The sequence below is a fragment of the Aspergillus udagawae genome (genome assembly GCF_001078395.1).
Source record: "Aspergillus udagawae IFM 46973 DNA, scaffold_2, whole genome shotgun sequence".
In the NCBI taxonomy this organism is placed as follows: Eukaryota; Fungi; Ascomycota; class Eurotiomycetes; order Eurotiales; family Aspergillaceae; genus Aspergillus; species Aspergillus udagawae.
Window position 1 is genome coordinate 546,630 of NW_025091265.1, and position 17,293 is coordinate 563,922.

Below are 17,293 nucleotides of genomic sequence, written 5' to 3' on the forward strand. Positions count from 1 at the left end.
GATATACACCTCGAATAGGGTACCATGATGGAGAAACTTGACTATCGACCAGGTAATTCTTTCATCAAATTTCAAATCACCCTCGTTAAGGTGAATCAAAAGGTGAGCTTTTCAACCCCTAGTGAAATATTGCTTGCTTAGTACTGGGCTAGGTTTTCTGGACCAATGATGGGCAGCCCTCATTAATAGTCCGCCGTACAGGCTCTCTGCGGCTGAATCTCAAGGATTCTACAACAGTAAATCTGACACAAAATTACACATGACTTGAATAGCCAAAATATTATCATGTCCTTAAAATAACAGTGAATTTCTTCATAAGCTGAATTAAAATAATAGATAAAGGAGTGACGTACTAGCTCTACTAGTCATATACATTTAAATAAAACACATAAAACATTAAACCCCATCGTCTTTCCATATCATTGAACTCATCACAAAGCCTCCACCCAGATATATTAATAGTCAGGGAAGTAAGCCTTAAGCATTCATTTTCCAGCTCCAGGCTAGGACGAGTGAATTTCTCTCATGCATAGTGGAGGACAATGCTCACTCCAAAAAATGATAGCTTTTAAAATTGTCCGGAGAGGACAAAGGTATCATCCACAAAAGAGGTATCACCCTTGTTGTTATTCTTGGAGTCTACGTGAACGCCGACCCTAGTGAATAGTAGCTTGTTCCCCTAATCCAGGTCAGTGCCCTTGTTAGGTACCTGCTTGACCACTGCTTTGTATCCGAAATCTGCGGTTCTTTAAGACTGGTTTAGCACCCTTCTCGAGTAACTGCTTGACCACTGCTTTATGCCCGTTCCTTGCGGCCTGTGACAGCGGCGTCTGATTGTACTTGTCCTTTGTTTCTATATTAGCGCCCTTGTCAAGTAACTGCTTGACCACTGCTTCGTGCCCATTCTGTGCGGCCCACAACAGCGGCGTCTGATTATAATTGTCCTTTGTGTCTATATCAGCACCGTCGTCAAGTAACTGCTTGACCACTGCTTCGTGCCCATTCCGTGCGGCCCACGACAGCGGCGTCTGATTATACTTGTCCTTTGTGTCTATATCAGCACCGTTGTCAAGTAACTGCTTGACGACTGCTTCATGCCCATTCTGTGCGGCCCACGACAGCGGTGTACGCCCAAAATGGTCCTTTAAGTCCAGCCTAGCTCCTGGCATTGCTTGATCATCAGTGGTCTGTGTGGTTGATGCGACCTCTTCGGATAGGAGAGTATTAACCGCTCCCTCCACTCCGAAGTATGCCGCCAAGTGTACCCCTGTCATTCGCGGTTCCATCTGGCGAGTCCGATATGTCGGTTTCCTCCAAGTGAGCGGACGTATTAGTGCCTGAGTTGATGCCTCTAGCTTCATCTGGCAATTTAGAAACCTTATGACTTCTGGGCATAAAATGGAGGCCTTGCGAGCATGATGTCCCCAGTTCGTTGCAGAGTAGTCGTAGAGTTTGTATAGGTTTAGCCGCTTCTGAATTCCCTCAAATGAATGACAAGGCCCAGTTTCAAAAGCATTAAATGAGAGATAAGAAGCGCAGACTTTCGTGATATCTGTCTCTGCATTTGGAAACAAATGTTCCTGTGCTTTCTGGAAGTATTCTTGCGTTGTATAGTGGACTAATCGGATAATGTCACTTCTTTCATCGACTGTAACCAATCCAGCACAAACGGAAATCATTTCATTAATCGGAGTGAAGTTCTCAGGATCAAGTTCAGTCTCGCTGATAATCACAGCAAGGGCGTGCTGAAGTTCCAAAGTTGTGAGTGGTCTTTTTGCACAGACAATCCATGATATAACATTCTTTGCAAGCTGCTGAGAATCTATACCCTGCCCTTCAATTCGCTGCACGGCATCCTTGTATGCATGATTGTATGCTTCGGCCCCTTTTGGAAGGCTGTTTATAGCTTCCCTGACTTTTCTTATTGATTTTTTTGATTTTATTGAGTCAAAGTGAAGCTGTGCTAGTAGAAACCTGGCGCATAGTTAGTATTCTGAGTAGAGTATGATGTGAGTTTCACCTACATCCCATCTACAGCTTTCATGACGCCGCTTTGAATTTCTTCGCTGACTGGGACCAAAATGGCCGATTCCAATTGCAGTATCCGATCCTTTAAATATTCTCGCACATCTTCATCGCATGCACGGATTTCCAATGTCATGCTATATTTGAATCTCTCGGTAATTTGCGGGATGAACCTGGAAGTGGCAAAGATGTTTACACCGCATATTGCCTGGAGGTCGAAGATCTCTGCTAGGAATTTCGTTCGGCAACCATCTACTTCACATTCATCAAGCGCGTCAATGAAAATGTATGCTCTCGAATATTTAGCCGCGACGGACCGGAGAGCTTCTGAAATTTCACTAAGTAATGGTCGAGTCCCTCTGCCTTTATGCCTGTTGTAAAGAATGCCCACACTGTCTGGTAGGGCAGGCTGCTCTTGACTCAGCTGCTTTAGTAGACTCGCAAGTAAGTCTTCAACCTTCTGCTCGTTTTGCCGGCGGAAGTTACAGTAGATGTACGCAATCCCAATGGATTGATCATCCAGAAACCGTGTAGTGAGGTCGTCAATGACTATTGCAGTCAGAATTGTTTTCCCTGCCCCAGGAATGCCTGGACAGAATAACGTCTGATTTCTTGCGCTTAGCCAAGTCTGGTACTCGGCAGAGTCTAAAAACCATCGACCAGTTCCGGATTGCCGCCTTTTCAGGAAGTCACTGTGCTGAGGACCATAATCGACCGGCGTTAGCCAATTGAGGACCTCGAGGTCTTCTTTTCGGTCCAACCTAGACCTCAATGTTTCAATATTGGCCCCAGCTCTCTGCACAGTGTCAAGAACTACACATACCATTAGAATATTGGTATGAGCGTGGTAGACAGTCTTGGGAATTACTAACCCTGACCTAGAATGTCCTTCACGGGGCGCTCTCCGTCAACATCACTCGTCTGTACATATTCAAGAAGTTCCTTCGCGTACGCGGCAGCGACGGCTGCGGCATATTCCTGCCAATCATTGTTCTTTTGCGAGTCGGCATAATCACTGATACCCCGTATAACAATACATGGGAAATCATTCATGAGCCCTGCTGCCTCCATTTCAACACACAACACATTCCCGCTGAGACTCTCGTCAAGTCTGTTACGAAACTCAGCGTCCTTGACCACCTGGTTACCAGATGCGATCAGACCATAATGCACGCGTGTATTCCCAGGTCTGCTCCGAGTCCTGGACAACTCAACATGTGCTGTACTTGTAACCTGCTCCGCGCCACGATCCATGGGAGCAAACACCCACCAGCCTAAGAGGCACCCGAGCAGAGCCAAGATCTTCTCCAAGAGTATAGAAAATATGACTTGCCATCTGCTCCGAGGGCGATGAGAAATCTCTGGGGTGAATAGCGGGTCCTTGAGGGCATCGGACCAAGTATATTTCGATGCTAGCCTTGGATATTTCCCTCCGAAATCATTAAGATAATCATGTATCTTAGAGCCATGCATCTCATGCCGAGTTTCCAGTTTTGTCAGCGCTGTCAGCAGCGCGCTCGGGGGATTATTCAGGGCACCAGTCCTTTTGAAGTTGCCGCACCCCTCCGCCTTGCCCATATCCCACTGGACCACTCCAGGAAACTGATCAACGGGCGCACTAACCACAACATCTCCAAGTCTAACCTTGGGCGGAATACCGCCGCCAATACCAACCATCAGGCCGACTTTGATGGATGGAAAAGTGTTAACCATCCAGGTTGCGACCATCGACGCTGAAATAGTGCCATACTTACCTTTTGGTAAGCAGGCTATGACGATGTTGTGCTTCCCGATGGATCCTAAAGTGTACGCGTTCGGATCATTTGATGGCTTTGGTAGAGGAGAATGGATCTGATCTAGCATTCCTGTTGCTGCTGTCTGCTCCTTTGACAGCGCGCAGAGCCATCCCACAGTGTAATCACTGTGCGTTAGCTCCGTCGAACGAGGCTTGCAGTCCGTATTGTTACTATCTGTCTTCCTAGAGGCAGGATTTTTGTCATCGCCGATCCCTCCGTGCCCTCCCGGCATTTTTGGATCTGTCTGGATGTTGTAGTTTCGGGCGATGCGGTTGTTGGCTTGTGAGTTGAGAGATATTGACGTCTCGTTTATACAGGCTCGCGTACAACAGTAATCTGAACTCGGAGATTCGATCTGAATGTGTATGCTTGTTTAGTCGGTGGTGATTAGGGCGAGGCTAGGCAGCCTTACTTTGATTCAGAGAACTCAGCACAGAGTCTCCAGTGAGGGGGGAGGGACTGAATCGAGATAAAGGAAACGGTATAATTGCGAGTGATCTAATGAGAAGGGAGAAGGAAAAGAGACAGGATGCAGACACAGCTGCTAATTAAGCCTCGTGTTCGAGAATCTGGCGGGTGTTGGGCACAACGCAGCTCAGCCGCACGCGTAAATAGTATCGCTTCTATTTTTCGTTTTGAACGCCTCCTCAAACCCATGGGTGTAAAACATATGGGACTAACAACCAGAGGGCGTAAGTTGTGGCGCATGACCAGACCCAGAAGGCACAGGGGCTGAAGCTTCTGGTTGGCTTTCTTTGCGACGACGCGGATGGGGCCTGTCATATTGCCAATGATATTTCGTCTCTTGCCGCCCAGCCCCGTTCCGTGCCTCATCTCCAGCACAAGTTGAGTCTGGTGGCCGAATACAATCTAGATTCCGACCTTGATACATCCCGCTCTCCATATTGCCTGAGTAGAGTTAAAGTTAACAGGCTTCTGTTCAGCCTCCAACTTCTTTGGGACATCATCAGTTGCCAGCAACATTAGAGCAGCTCGTAGCTCCGTCCTGCCTAGACCACCATAGCCATGCTTTGCCCCTCACGAGAGGAGTTCCAGGTCGGATGGTTCTGCCATATCCAACGAGGCTGCTGCAGTACCTTGGGCAGAATCGACGCACTTCATGTTGTTATTGCCTGCCTGTCTGCAGGACCATGCTGGATCGATTGTTCCAATGTTAGGAGGACTGTAATCTACCAGCCCAAGCTCGAGGTTAGATGGATCTCGGCTTCATGAAGCTAGCGGTATTAACCTAAAAGGATCTGTAATCCCAGTTAAAAACCAGGACACTGCTACCTTAAGGCTAGGACCTTCGTTTTTTGTACTAATGTAACCTACAAGATCGATTTTCCAGAAGACGCTGGCATTGGAAATAAGTTAATAACTGATTGGCGTCACTTTTTGGGCAAATTTACGAGCGCGTGGATGTGCTGCGGATGCCATGGGTGCTCGCATTATTCTGTAGATCTATCCATATTCTAAGAAAAACACAGTAACAAAGACTTCACAATTAGCCTTGGCATAGCGACTGGCAGAGCTGGGTGTTCTTGACTGGTTTTGTTGAATTAATTGGAAGCACCATCAGATTCGACTTGAAAGTTTGATACTGACATGACCCACAAGCAGGATGCCCTCCGCCCAATCAACCAAGAAACAATCCACCTCATACCAGAAATATTGGTGCATGCTCTACCCTGCTGCGGGAAATGCGTTAGTAGATGTGATCATAGTTTATGTCTTATGGGCGTTGGAAAACGCGTAGGGGTGTAAAGGCAAGTTGATGTCGTGCCATCGTTAATAAATCTTGCGAGGCACGGCCATGGCCGATTGAGCAAAATAGGCTTCTTCCCAGTCAATCTTGCCGCTATCAATGAAAGTGACAGTCAATCTTGCAAGTCAGAGCATCTCATTTCTATTATACACCCAGTCGTCGCGCCCTCTTGACCTCCTTCTGATTCGAAACCCCCTATAGTCATCAGAGTCGATGTGGGTGAGCAATTCACTTTTATTGCAACAGATATGACCACCACATATGTTATTATAGTAATTTATAGGCTTGTAATGTCAAATAATAAGTCATAGCTATAAAGGAATGACTAAGGGTGTAATGCTATAGAACCAAACTCTGATATGGTAACCCAAGTAAACAATTGCCTTCCTGATGATGGTGCTATTGCTAACGTTCATTGCACAGCAAACTATTTACTTAAGGCCGCACCATACTAGAGATATCTACCAAGATTATACTTAGGCTGGTGGCCCTCTGATCTACAATTACTATGGTAAGGATCAGCCTAGTCTAAGCCCAAGCTTGGCAATGAACAAAGCAATGATCTGTCAGTTCTGACTCTAATTCCTTGCTATCTGAAACATGCATAAAGCGCCTACTGACTTGGCAACTCAGCATTATCTAGGCAACACTATTTATTAAATTTAATGTCGACCAGAGATCTCCTGCTTCGCAAACATTCAATGATATACACCGTGAATCAGTTACCATGATGGAGAAACTTGATCATCGACAAGATAATTCTTTTGTCAATGTTCGAATCACCCTCATTGTCATCGCCATCGTCTCTTTTCCTTTCAACCTAGTTGGCATCTTCACTGAAAATGCCCAGACTGCTTCGATCAACCAGCTAGTGGCTGTAAGTACAGCCATCTTTTATCTTCCTGTTCTTCATGATATAATGGTAACCAAAGATACCTTACCATTAGCTTAGTAGCTCTGGCCTATCATCTATTCTATTGCTCTATCGGTACCGGCGAGATCGAGCATCGTCAAAATCTACTGGTGGTGTGAAGGTGATCATCACCGACCTTCTCTTCGCAACCTACCTCACGGTGGTGTACTTGACTATGCTCATCGCTGTCGGGGCCGTGGGCAAGCATGTGGTTTGTGTTTATGGCAACCTAGCATGTCTTGTCTCAGGGTAAGTGTCCCATAGCTACCTATCGTTCTTCTTCGTTGAGGCTAATGCAAACCTCTGCAGACTTGTCCATGCATATGCAACCTTGATGGCTGCTATAAACAGATACAAGGCTTATTTAGCCCGCATGTCTCGGCCTAAGAGTGTCGCCTTCTGTTCCCGGTGCTCCTGCAAGTTGAATGATCATATCATGGATGAAGATCAGGAGACGGGTGTGGCTGTTCTTAAGGCGTCTCCAGAACTCATCGATGCCGAGAGTGTATCTCTCATGGATGGTGATTGTCCTCCCTTCCGGGCTTCCGAAGACACTGCTGTCAGTCTAAGAAGTGTCGTTACTGTGGAGACATTTGACGGGCATTCGGCAGGAGGAGACACAAAGTGAAATGGTAAGATAAGCTCGTATAAAGGACTATGAGGATGCTGCCAGAATCTGATGAAAAGGAGTAATACAATGCGCATCTCTTGATGGAAACTCGACAGAATAGGACGATCAGTGCTGGCTATATTCTTAAATAATCAGAAAATGAGAGTCCAAAGGTAATGCGTATAGTAAGTAACCTCTAAAAAACAGATGAAGCACTGAGGTATAATGCTGTTGTGTGTATTTTTCTGCGTTCTTCTCATATCTTTGGTTTGCAGAATGTACATGATGGCATACACCCCTGCAGATGGTTTACATGGGCGAAAAGGCAAGACTGAACTTGCTACGTATTTAGTACCATGATAAACAAAGGTGGTCTTCTTATTCCGAGTAGCATTAGGTGACCCCTAGAATCCATACAAAGTCGCATTCAGGGGCGGCCTCCCTCCGCAACCAAATGTTCCCACTGCACCCATTCATTCGGGTCCATCTCAAAAGACAGGATATCAGGAAACTCGTACGACTCAATAGGTCCGAGGCCAGGAAGATATTCATGTCCATCGTACTGTATTTGCTTGCAGCCGAGCGAACTTTCATCAACAGGACCACGGTTCGCAGACAGATGTTCCGTTCGAGATGGATCACTGCTTGACCTGGTCCTACCACGAATCACATTGATGTACTCAGGCGTCGATGGTTCCGGCAGCCCCTCAGCCTTCGAAGCGGCAACATAGTGGTCCCAAACCTGCAAGGTCCACTTACGGAGCACCGTATCCACGGGTTCAGGGGTTCTGCCAAAGATGCGGGGGCAAGAGAACACATCTCCGATCAACTGCCAGGACCGGTCCACCTCCGGCCCGGTTTTGCGATGTCGAACTTCGATAAGCACGTAGAGCATTGCGTTCCACAGCGCGCTTGTGCCGATTTGCCATGTGTACTTCTCCAGACCGCGATGACCGCCTTGCACCAAGGTTACATATTCCAGTAACTTGGTGGCATTAGTAAATACAATGTCGCGCTCAGTTTGAACATCTTTCGGGGGACTCCTGGCGAATTGGCGCAGATTATGAGCAACGAGCTTCATCTTGCATATGGAGAACCGGATCATGATCGATACAAAAGTATGGAGCGGGTTTGCTGGGTCACAATACCGCAAGTACTTTTGTTCTAAATGATCCTCAATTTGGCTGATGATATTGTCCTTTTTGGCGGGGGTCACATTGGGCCCCAGTAGTACTTCCCAGCGCATGTCGGCAGCAGACGATGTCTTGAAGTCATGCAAGGAGATCATGATCTCGTATCTGATCAGGCAAAGGGAGATAGGGGTAATGCCGTTGCGTTCAGGCGGCAGGTCAGTCATGTTTGGATAGATATCCTCGTCATCAACATTGAGTGGCGTTTTGGTGTCCGCGCAGGAAATATCCATTGATGGTCTGGTCCCCAGCACATCGGCTACGCGAAAGTCCACATGGACCACATACCACCATAGCCGTCTTCGCATTTCTGCATCGAATGGTGAGAGCCCGAGAAATGAACCATCGCGGTGGAGTCCCATTTTGCGTGCGAGCCGGATGGCGACGCCGGACAAGACAAATAAGGTGTCGCACGAGTAACTCTTTCGGACGCACATCTTCATCCGTTAGACTCGCCGTGAAACAGGGCTGGATAGCTGTCCCTTACCATGAACAATACATATGCCTGAAGAGTCATCGGATCGGAAGTCGACAGGAATCTGGCATTGGCCAAAGCTTGCCGAGTTGCGAGTCTATAGCGGGAATACACTACCGATTCCAAGAGTCCAAATAGATCCTGGCACTCGTCTTCGTTGAGAGTACTAACTACCGCGAGGTAGAAAGCGAACATCATAGCCTCTAAGCTTTTGGATCGCTCCGCTGGATGCCGCAGTCCATTTGCTAACGCAGTCGAGAATGTCGGAAGATGCAGGATTTTGACCAGAGGGTCAACACGGTCGGCGTATATATCCCTTAGCTTTGGCAGTATCTGCACAGAGGGGTGGAGGCTTGCAAGATTTTCGAATTTCTCATTCTGTCCGAAGAATAACCCATTTTCGTCGGAAAACGATTCATCCACAGGGCCACCGACCTCTGGATGTTGAAACTAAACGATATTAGACAAGACTTCGAGGCTGCCAGGAGGAAATCGAGGACTGTGCTTACCTCGCCGCCGAAAATAGACCAAGGTGCACTGCACGATGTCAGATGCTAGGAACGCGGGCAGAAGGGAATAGACGCAACCCACCTGTCAAAGTACCTGGATACACCTTCTCGTACGATGAGTTTTGGCTTCGTCTCTTCGAGTGTGGTGTCGACGGCATCAGCATCCTCGTCCATGCACGCATCAGTTTCGGAGTCGGAGTCATCGAGATCGTCGGATGGCTCAGATTTGATGCCATGCAGACTCAACAGTTTCTCATACCGTTCCAGCTTCGCGTGCAGACCCTCTCGGGGAGGCTTGGTTCTTTTACGTTTCCCGCGCACTGGGGGAATGAAGCTGCATTGCTTGCTGGCCTTGACGCAGTTGCAACACGGAGCACGCCGGTCGCATTTGACCTTCCGCTGCCGACAGGCCAAGCAAGAGTAGCTTTTAAAATTGCCGCCGTCTGTACAACGAGTCATTATTGCATATTCTGCGTTGATAAGGTACGTGTCGGGGTGAGATGAAGAAAACGAAGAGCAGAAACAGCGGTCGGGGTTCGGAAACAAAAAAAATAATTTTGAGCCCGAGCCGCGAGTGGATATACACATATACTCATATATATATATTTTTTTTACGATTTCATTATCTATTTTCAGATCATTCAAATTGTGCCCTCAGCTCGAGTAAGGTGATTGACCTTTTCACAATTGTTCGCCAATTGCTTAAAATCAAATACGACGATGTCCCAAAAGAAGCCCATCGACACAGCCAAAGACGACCAGGACAAGGATGACATTGTCTACCCGACTGGGCTCAAGCTCTCTTTGCTGATGATCTCCATTCTCATTGGCATGTTCCTGGTTTCTCTAGTGTGTCGAATCATACCCCGGTCGAGATCGACTGTCTATACTGACCACTGCAGGACCGGCTCATCATCTCGACCGCGATTCCCCAGATCACCGACGAGTTTCATTCAGCAGGAGATATTGGGTGGTATGGCACGGCGTACCTGCTCAGCAACTGTGCCTTTCAACTGCTGTTTGGGAAGATATACACTATTTTCAGCATCAAGGCCACCTTCATGACGTCCATTGCCCTGTTCGAGATCGGTTCGGCCCTCTGCGGCGCGGCTCCAAACTCGATCGGGTTCATTCTCGGCAGAGCCATCGCCGGCCTGGGTTCTGGAGGCATTTCTTCAGGTGCCATGACCATCATCGTGTTTGCACTTCCACTGCACAAGCGGCCCAAGTATCAAGGGTTCTTTGGGGCTGTGTTTGGGGTTGCTTCGGTGGCTGGCCCGCTGGTTGGCGGCGTCTTCACCACCAGCGTCACCTGGAGATGGTGCTTTTATATCAATCTTCCCCTAGGAGCAGTGGTAGTTGTGGTCATTCTTCTTTTTCTCGATATTCCCGACCGTCCGAACACCCAGAAGCCGCTGAAGGAGAAGCTGCGTCAGCTGAACGGTCTGGGAATACTTGCCATCATCCCTGGGATCGTTTGTCTTTGCTTGGCTCTGCAGTGGGGTGGAACCAAGTACGCGGTAAGTCTGCTTTCGTCGCTGCCTTTGTTCGCCGGTGGTATTGACCGCGTCTAGTGGAGCGAGGGTCGGATCGTCGCGCTGCTGGTGTTGGCCTTTGTGCTTTTGATCGCGTTCGTCTTGATCCAGGTGTGGAAGCCGGAGCAGGCGACGCTGCCACCGCGCATCTTCCTGCAACGGAGCATCGCCTCCGGTTTCTGGGCGAGCTGCTGTCTCGGCGCACATACCATCTTGTTCGGTGAGTCGACTGGGATGTCAAACCTAGGTTGTGATCCGCTTGCCAACCGACAACAGTGTACTACCTTCCCATCTGGTTCCAGGTCATTGACGGCGTCTCGGCTGTCCAGAGCGGCATCCGCCTCCTTCCTATGCTCCTCCCGGTGGTCGTAGCATCCATTCTCACTGGCCAGCTAGTCTCCCGCATCGGCTACTACACGCCCTTTCTGATGCTCGGGATCTTCCTCTCCTCCATCGGCGCCGGACTACTTACCACTCTCGGGGTCCACACATCAAAGGCCAAGTGGATCGGCTTTCAGGTCTTGTACGGCTTCGGTCACGGCACCTGCAACCAGATACCGAACATGGCGGCGCAGACAGTGCTCCCTCGTGAGCAGGTGGCCATCGGCGCGTCGCTCATGTTCTTTGCTCAACAACTCTTTGGCGCTGTCTTTACATCGGTCGGCCAGAACGTGCTCAGCAACCAGCTGGCCAAGCGTCTAGTGATTAGTCCACAAATGGTCCAGAATTCGGGTGCCACCCAGCTTCTCGACCACGTTCCCGTCGAAGACCGCGCTGCCTCGCTGGAGGCTTATAACGACTCACTGCGGGTGTGCTTCCAGGTTGGTCTCGTGATGGCCTGCCTTGCTACCGTGGGTGCAGTGACTATGGAATGGCGTACTGTCAAGAAAAAGCAGCTGCCTGTGAAGTCTGAGACCGAGGTTGGACATGCTGCTGAGGAGGGCAGCAAGCCGGGTGATTCAAAGGAGACAAGATCATTGGCGGGTGCGCAGGATAACCAGTTGAAGGTGGACTACGGGCGTGATACGGAAAAACGGGAGGAGTGATATACTTCATTATATTGTCAAACGTGCAGAATTGTACAATACCTTGGTGAATAGAGGCACATGCAGCAAATGAGGATATCGAGTCCGACTTGTGGGGCACACCCGCAAATCGGCGCCGCCAGACCAATAGAGTCATCATCCCCCAGCCACGCGCCCGTTAGTGATTACTCTCTTCTGCTGTTTAGCTCCCAGGCACTAGAGCTGCTCGGCCCAATGAGATGATGTGTCGCTCACATGTTGACGGGCGAGTGGATGCCGGATGATCAAAGCAGATCAGCAGCCAAGATAAACCCCACGTCCACGGTGAGGATGATCTCCCAGGGTGATGGCAAGTTATTCTCTCGACTCTCATCAACATCCCCAGCAAGGGTTATAGAACTACTGCCAAAAATGCAACCCAAAGCAGATAAAGATGCACATGCATCATTCCCAGCAGGTAAACAGGCCTCCGACGAGACGGAGCATCTGCTACCGCATGATCCACCCGAGGAGATAAATATCTGGGCTTCGCGCAGACAGTCCCGTTCCTGGTGGGCCATCATCGCCATCTCGCTGCTGCTGTTTACTATGACTGTCCTGTCGCTGGCTGTTTTCTTCACGCTGGGCTTGGGCGCAGGCGCTGCCCCCCATGTGCCCCCGAGCAGACTCACCAGTCCGATCAAGAACGTCGTGGTTCTGGTGCAGGAGAACCTGTCGTTCGACAACTATGCCGGCGGCCTCACATACAATCCCAGTATTGACGGCCTCGTGAACCGCGAGTACTGCAACCCGGCGAATGTATCCGATCCCCACTCGCCGATGGTGTGCGCAAAGCCCACGGCGAAAAACATCGCTCCAGATGATCCTGACCACAGTATCACCGGCGGGAACCAGCAAGTGTACAGCACCTATCATCCGGATTACGACGTCCATGCCCCCAACATGCAAGGCTTCGTTGCCGAGCAGATCGCCTCCTACGGCATCGAGGGCGACCTTTCTCGCGCAGGCGAGGTCATCAACTACTACACCCCGGAGCACGTCCCCGTCTTCAACGCCATGGCCGAGAACTTTGTGCTCTTCGACCGCTGGTTCGCCGCTGTGCCCGGCCCAACCAACCCCAACCGCGCCTATCTGACATCCGGCACGTCGCACGGGCACGGCACCAACGACCCCGACTTCGACAGGTCGGCCTTGCCCCAGCGCTCCATCTTCGAGCAGCTCTCCGCCAACAACATCAGCTGGATCAACTACTCCAACACGACCGGCTTTCTTCCCGACGCGCTCTTCTACCGCTGGACCGCCATGTCGGGTCTCGGCGAGACCAACGTCCGCCCCATCGACCAGTTCTACCGCGACGCAAAAGCAGGCACCCTGCCCCAGTTCACCTGGATCAACCCTGAATGCTGCTCGTACATGTCCTTCCACCCCCCGTCACCCATCAACATGGGCGAAGGCTGGATCAAGAGCGTCTACGAGGCGCTCCGCTCGTCCCCCCAGTGGCACGAGACCCTCTTCATCCTCACCTTTGACGAGCACGGCGGGTTCGCGGACCATGTCCCTCCGCCTGAGAACGTGCCCGCAGGCGATGATCTGACCTACACCGAGACGGCGCCGGACGGCAAGGTCTCCACGTTTGCGTTTGATCGGTTGGGGATCCGGGTGCCGACGGTGCTGATGTCGCCGTGGGTGGGCAAGGGTGTTGTGCAGAACAGGCCGACAGACCAGACGGGAGAGTTCACGCATACGTCTATCCTGAAGTTTGTGGCTGATCTGTGGGGGTTGGAGTACTTGTCGCCGCGTGTGGCCTGGTCGGCTAGTTTTGCTCATTTGATTACGGATACGTATCGTGAGGATACGCCGGAGACGTTACCTCAGCCGGCGGATTTCTAGACATAGTCAGGTAGTTGATAGATACATTTTAGTCTTGCAATTCATTTACCGTTTCACAAAGAAAGATCTGAATAAATCCCTGCCTCACAACGCAGCATCAAGTTAGTGGAGGATACATGTGTTTACGAGGCTTCACTACGGCGTCGCAAGGCCGACAGAGCCAACAGCCACTGAATGAAGCTGCTGTTGCGCTGGTCTGGTGTTTGCAGACTTTTTTTTTGGTTTGTAGTGGTCCCTGGGTAGGAAATAATACAGAGCTGCGCTCTACATCCATGAGGAGATTTTTGTGCTTTCAACTGATTGATAGAAGGTAATAGCATATGCCTCGTACGGCTGATGAGCAATAACCAAGCCTATGGGAGGCCTTACGTTCACCACACCCGCCGAAACAAGTGCAGGCCCATGAGCTCAATATTTGAGCAAGTTTGCATGTTAGTACATTTATCACTTGCGACAGTAGCAGTGCTTCTACCCTAAGGGTAGTCCGGTTGACCGGCAGACAGACGCTTTCGCAGATATCCTGCCAGACAGCACAACAACGGCAATGATGAGAGTGACGGGTGCAGGAAACAGGGACTTATGAGCTGTGTCACGGCAATATTGAGGCCTCTGTGCATCAAACGGAAGAGCGCTTTTCAACTTTATCTGGGTGCTCGGACGAGGGCTTATAACCGGTTAGGAGTGAGGCACAAGCATTCCAGGCGCTCATCCCTCGCTCGCTTGGAATGTCACCGACTGAACATGCTCGTACGAGCTGATAAGACTGATACATTTGTACTTGCGTCGAAAATAGGAATAAGGTCAGTGATATCTGTTTCTGGCAATTGTAGACCGTAGGTTCGTTTGACTTGGGTCAAGCTGGTAAAGGCGGTTTAGATCTTATGTACTCCAGACTTACTGTCTATGCATTAAAGCAGAAGGCATGTCACTCAGAGGTACCTATGAGTAATGAGCACCGGAGAAAAAAGCTATTACCTAATGAATCATGAGACGCACACGCGTTCTGGTGCGGCTGTCCAGTGTCCAGCAGGTCGATCCTCGACTCCTTGTTTGGGCAACAGGATCAAGTGTCTTTCCGATTCCCCCACATATCTCAGAGCTTATACTGCTGAAGAATGCAGAGCTGGCAACTACGCCGAGCGTCAGAGTTATTTTCAGAGCTCCGAGCTCCAAGCCTCCTGCGCCAAATGAACCTTTTCCTGCAGGTGGAGACAAGTTGATCGGAGTTATGACGAAAGACCATTCCTTGTTCTTTGACAATGACCACTTGGCTTTGAAGCGGCAAAAAGGACATATCTACGGAGTACTTCAAGCTGTATCATATTCATAGGCAAGTTTCATGGTTCGGCTGTTTCATATCAATGATTGACCTGGAGCTTACAATTGATCTGATCAGACGTCATGGAGCCCAGTATCCAATTTTCTATGGGTGCCGACCTTGTATACCGTCTACATGCTAGTATTGACTCCCGTAGAATGCAGTGGAAGCCTCAAACCAGGCCCAGCGACCTGAGTAGCAGTCAGCATAGGCCGAGCTTCCACGAACCCATTTGGCAAATGTTCACGGGCAAGCAGAATAGTCTGACAGTGATCTCCAACTCTCAAAGCCCGGCTCAAGGTCAGGTCGACGGGGAGGTCGGCATCATCCCAAACGGGCTAGGTATACATACCAAAGGCACGGCGCTTGACCTGATCGACACGGATCTGTCCTTGTTTCATTCCCTCGGGGATATCCTACATACCAGCATTATCGTAAAGCTTCTCCGCGAGTGACAACGCCAGAAGGGATGATACCAGGTTCTATTTTCTCCGTCTATCCACTGCTCACGTTTGCTCGCCCTGGCTTCCGCGGTCATGGACACGCCTCACCTGATGTTATACGGACCCTTGTGGATCCCAACGCAGAGTATTTCATCATCCTGCGTCTTCGTTTGAGAGGAGACGGTTTATTATTCCAAGGTTGGGATTACTTCCTACTTGCTCGTTTCCATGCACCATGATGGCTGCCAACGAGCTCGAATCGGTACCCCCAGCGCTCTTCAAGGAGACCTTCTCGCATACACCGACCTCGTCGGACGATTTCTCGGACGACATCGATGAGTTTGACGACTCGCGGCTACCGCCAGTTGACGGAGGATACCAAGCATGGCTGTTTCTGGCGGCTTGTTTCATGGTGGAAGGTATCGTATGGGGTGAGTCGTCTTCACATCGCCCAGATCAAGGCAGCAAAAGTTGACGGATGAGAGGATTCGCTCAATCATTCGGGGTCTTTGAGAACTATTACCGAACTCACGAGCCTTTCTCGGACTCGACCGAGATTGCGTCCATTGGGACCTGCGCAATGGTCAGATATCCTTCCATGTATACAGATCTAAACTGACATGGACTATTGTAGGGGCTGGCTTACCTGCCCACACCCATCGTCATCGCCGTCATGTTTGCATTCCCCCGGGCTCGGCGCTGGTTTTCGACCGCGGGATTCGTCATCATGTGTCTGGCGCTGGGACTGAGTTCGTTCTCGACAAGCGTCACCCACTTGATCATGTCGCAGGGAGTGGCATACGGGATTGGAGGATGTCTCGCCTACACCCCGTCCATTCTTTTCCTATCCGACTGGTTCGTCGAGAAGAAAGGCCTCGCATTCGGCATCGTCTGGGTACGCTCCCTCTCCGTCCAAACTCCAACACCCCCCAACTAAATCTAGCACAGAGCGGCTCCGGCCTCACAGGCATCCTCTTCCCGCTCATCCTCCAAACCCTTCTCAACCGCTACGGCTGGCAAACCACCCTCCGCGCCTGCTCTATCGCGCTCTTCCTCCTCGCCGCCCCCTTCATGACCTTCCACAAGCCCCGCATCCCCATCCGCCACTCGCATCTCCGCCAGCTCAGCCTCCGCTTCCTCTGGGACAAAGTGTACCTGATCTACCAGCTGGGCAACACAATGCAGGCCATCGGCTTCTGGATCCCCTCCATTTTTCTCACGTCCTACGCCCGCACCCTCGGCGCAAGCGACTTCCTCGCCTCCCTCACCGTCACCCTCTTCAACCTCATGACCGTCTTCGGCTGCATCTTCACCGGCTATTTCGCCGACCGCCACCACGTCACGAAATGCATCCTGCTCTCTTCGGCGGGGGCTGTCGCTTCCGTCTTTCTGCTCTGGGGGCTAGCCACGCACATCGCCACCCTGTACATCTTCTGTATTGTGTATGGGTTCTTCGCGGGGGGTTACTCGTCCTCGTGGTCGGCGCTGTCGCACGAGGTGCAGAAGAGCGAGCGGTCGGCGCATGTGAGTATGGTGTTTGCGTTTCTGGAGACGGGCCGCGGCGTCGGGAATGTGGTTAGTGGGCCGTTGAGCGAGGCATTGCTGAGGGTGGGCGGGTGGAAGGCGGAGGCGTTCGGGGCGTATGGGAGTGAGTACGGGGTGTTGGTGGTGTTGACTGGGGTGACGGCGTTTCTGGGGGGTTTTGCGTCCATGGCGAGGATGTTTCGGTGGATTTGATATGTGGCAAGTACTGTACGATACACTAAAAAGATGGATGCGTTTGTACGGAGTAGTGG

At 50.5% G+C, this 17,293-nt stretch overlaps 7 protein-coding genes across 7 annotated transcripts; 4 read left to right on the forward strand and 3 right to left on the reverse strand.

The window, feature by feature from the left end:
- Positions 1-701: 701 nt before the first annotated feature.
- On the reverse strand, positions 702-1,169 carry Aud_002507 (ankyrin repeat domain-containing protein; the record flags this gene model as incomplete). Its single annotated transcript, XM_043287475.1, has 1 exon — positions 702-1,169. The coding sequence occupies one exon, from the start codon at positions 1,167-1,169 to the stop codon at positions 702-704; it is 468 nt and encodes a 155-aa protein (XP_043143410.1).
- An 851-nt stretch (positions 1,170-2,020) lies between these two features.
- Aud_002508 (uncharacterized protein) lies at positions 2,021-4,053 on the reverse strand (the record flags this gene model as incomplete). The annotated part of the gene is made up of 3 exons (XM_043287476.1): positions 2,021-2,838; positions 2,898-3,710; positions 3,780-4,053. The coding sequence occupies 3 exons, from the start codon at positions 4,051-4,053 to the stop codon at positions 2,021-2,023; spliced, it is 1,905 nt and encodes a 634-aa protein (XP_043143411.1).
- Positions 4,054-6,319: 2,266 nt separating this feature from the next.
- Aud_002509 (uncharacterized protein) lies at positions 6,320-7,130 on the forward strand (the record flags this gene model as incomplete). Its single annotated transcript, XM_043287477.1, has 3 exons — positions 6,320-6,466; positions 6,537-6,751; positions 6,812-7,130. 3 exons carry the CDS (start codon positions 6,320-6,322, stop codon positions 7,128-7,130), a joined length of 681 nt encoding a protein of 226 aa, XP_043143412.1.
- A 409-nt stretch (positions 7,131-7,539) lies between these two features.
- Positions 7,540-9,745, reverse strand: Aud_002510 (putative C6 transcription factor; the record flags this gene model as incomplete). Its single annotated transcript, XM_043287478.1, has 4 exons — positions 7,540-8,739; positions 8,790-9,227; positions 9,287-9,314; positions 9,369-9,745. 4 exons carry the CDS (start codon positions 9,743-9,745, stop codon positions 7,540-7,542), a joined length of 2,043 nt encoding a protein of 680 aa, XP_043143413.1.
- Positions 9,746-10,006: 261 nt separating this feature from the next.
- Positions 10,007-11,867, forward strand: Aud_002511 (MDR family MFS transporter; the record flags this gene model as incomplete). Its single annotated transcript, XM_043287479.1, has 4 exons — positions 10,007-10,135; positions 10,189-10,806; positions 10,861-11,041; positions 11,098-11,867. 4 exons carry the CDS (start codon positions 10,007-10,009, stop codon positions 11,865-11,867), a joined length of 1,698 nt encoding a protein of 565 aa, XP_043143414.1.
- A 390-nt stretch (positions 11,868-12,257) lies between these two features.
- On the forward strand, positions 12,258-13,736 carry Aud_002512 (putative phosphatidylglycerol specific phospholipase; the record flags this gene model as incomplete). Its single annotated transcript, XM_043287480.1, has 1 exon — positions 12,258-13,736. One exon carries the CDS (start codon positions 12,258-12,260, stop codon positions 13,734-13,736), a length of 1,479 nt encoding a protein of 492 aa, XP_043143415.1.
- A 1,999-nt stretch (positions 13,737-15,735) lies between these two features.
- Aud_002513 (putative MFS monocarboxylate transporter) lies at positions 15,736-17,234 on the forward strand (the record flags this gene model as incomplete). The annotated part of the gene is made up of 4 exons (XM_043287481.1): positions 15,736-15,928; positions 15,983-16,080; positions 16,132-16,392; positions 16,446-17,234. The coding sequence occupies 4 exons, from the start codon at positions 15,736-15,738 to the stop codon at positions 17,232-17,234; spliced, it is 1,341 nt and encodes a 446-aa protein (XP_043143416.1).
- Between the last annotated feature and the right edge of the window lie 59 nt (positions 17,235-17,293).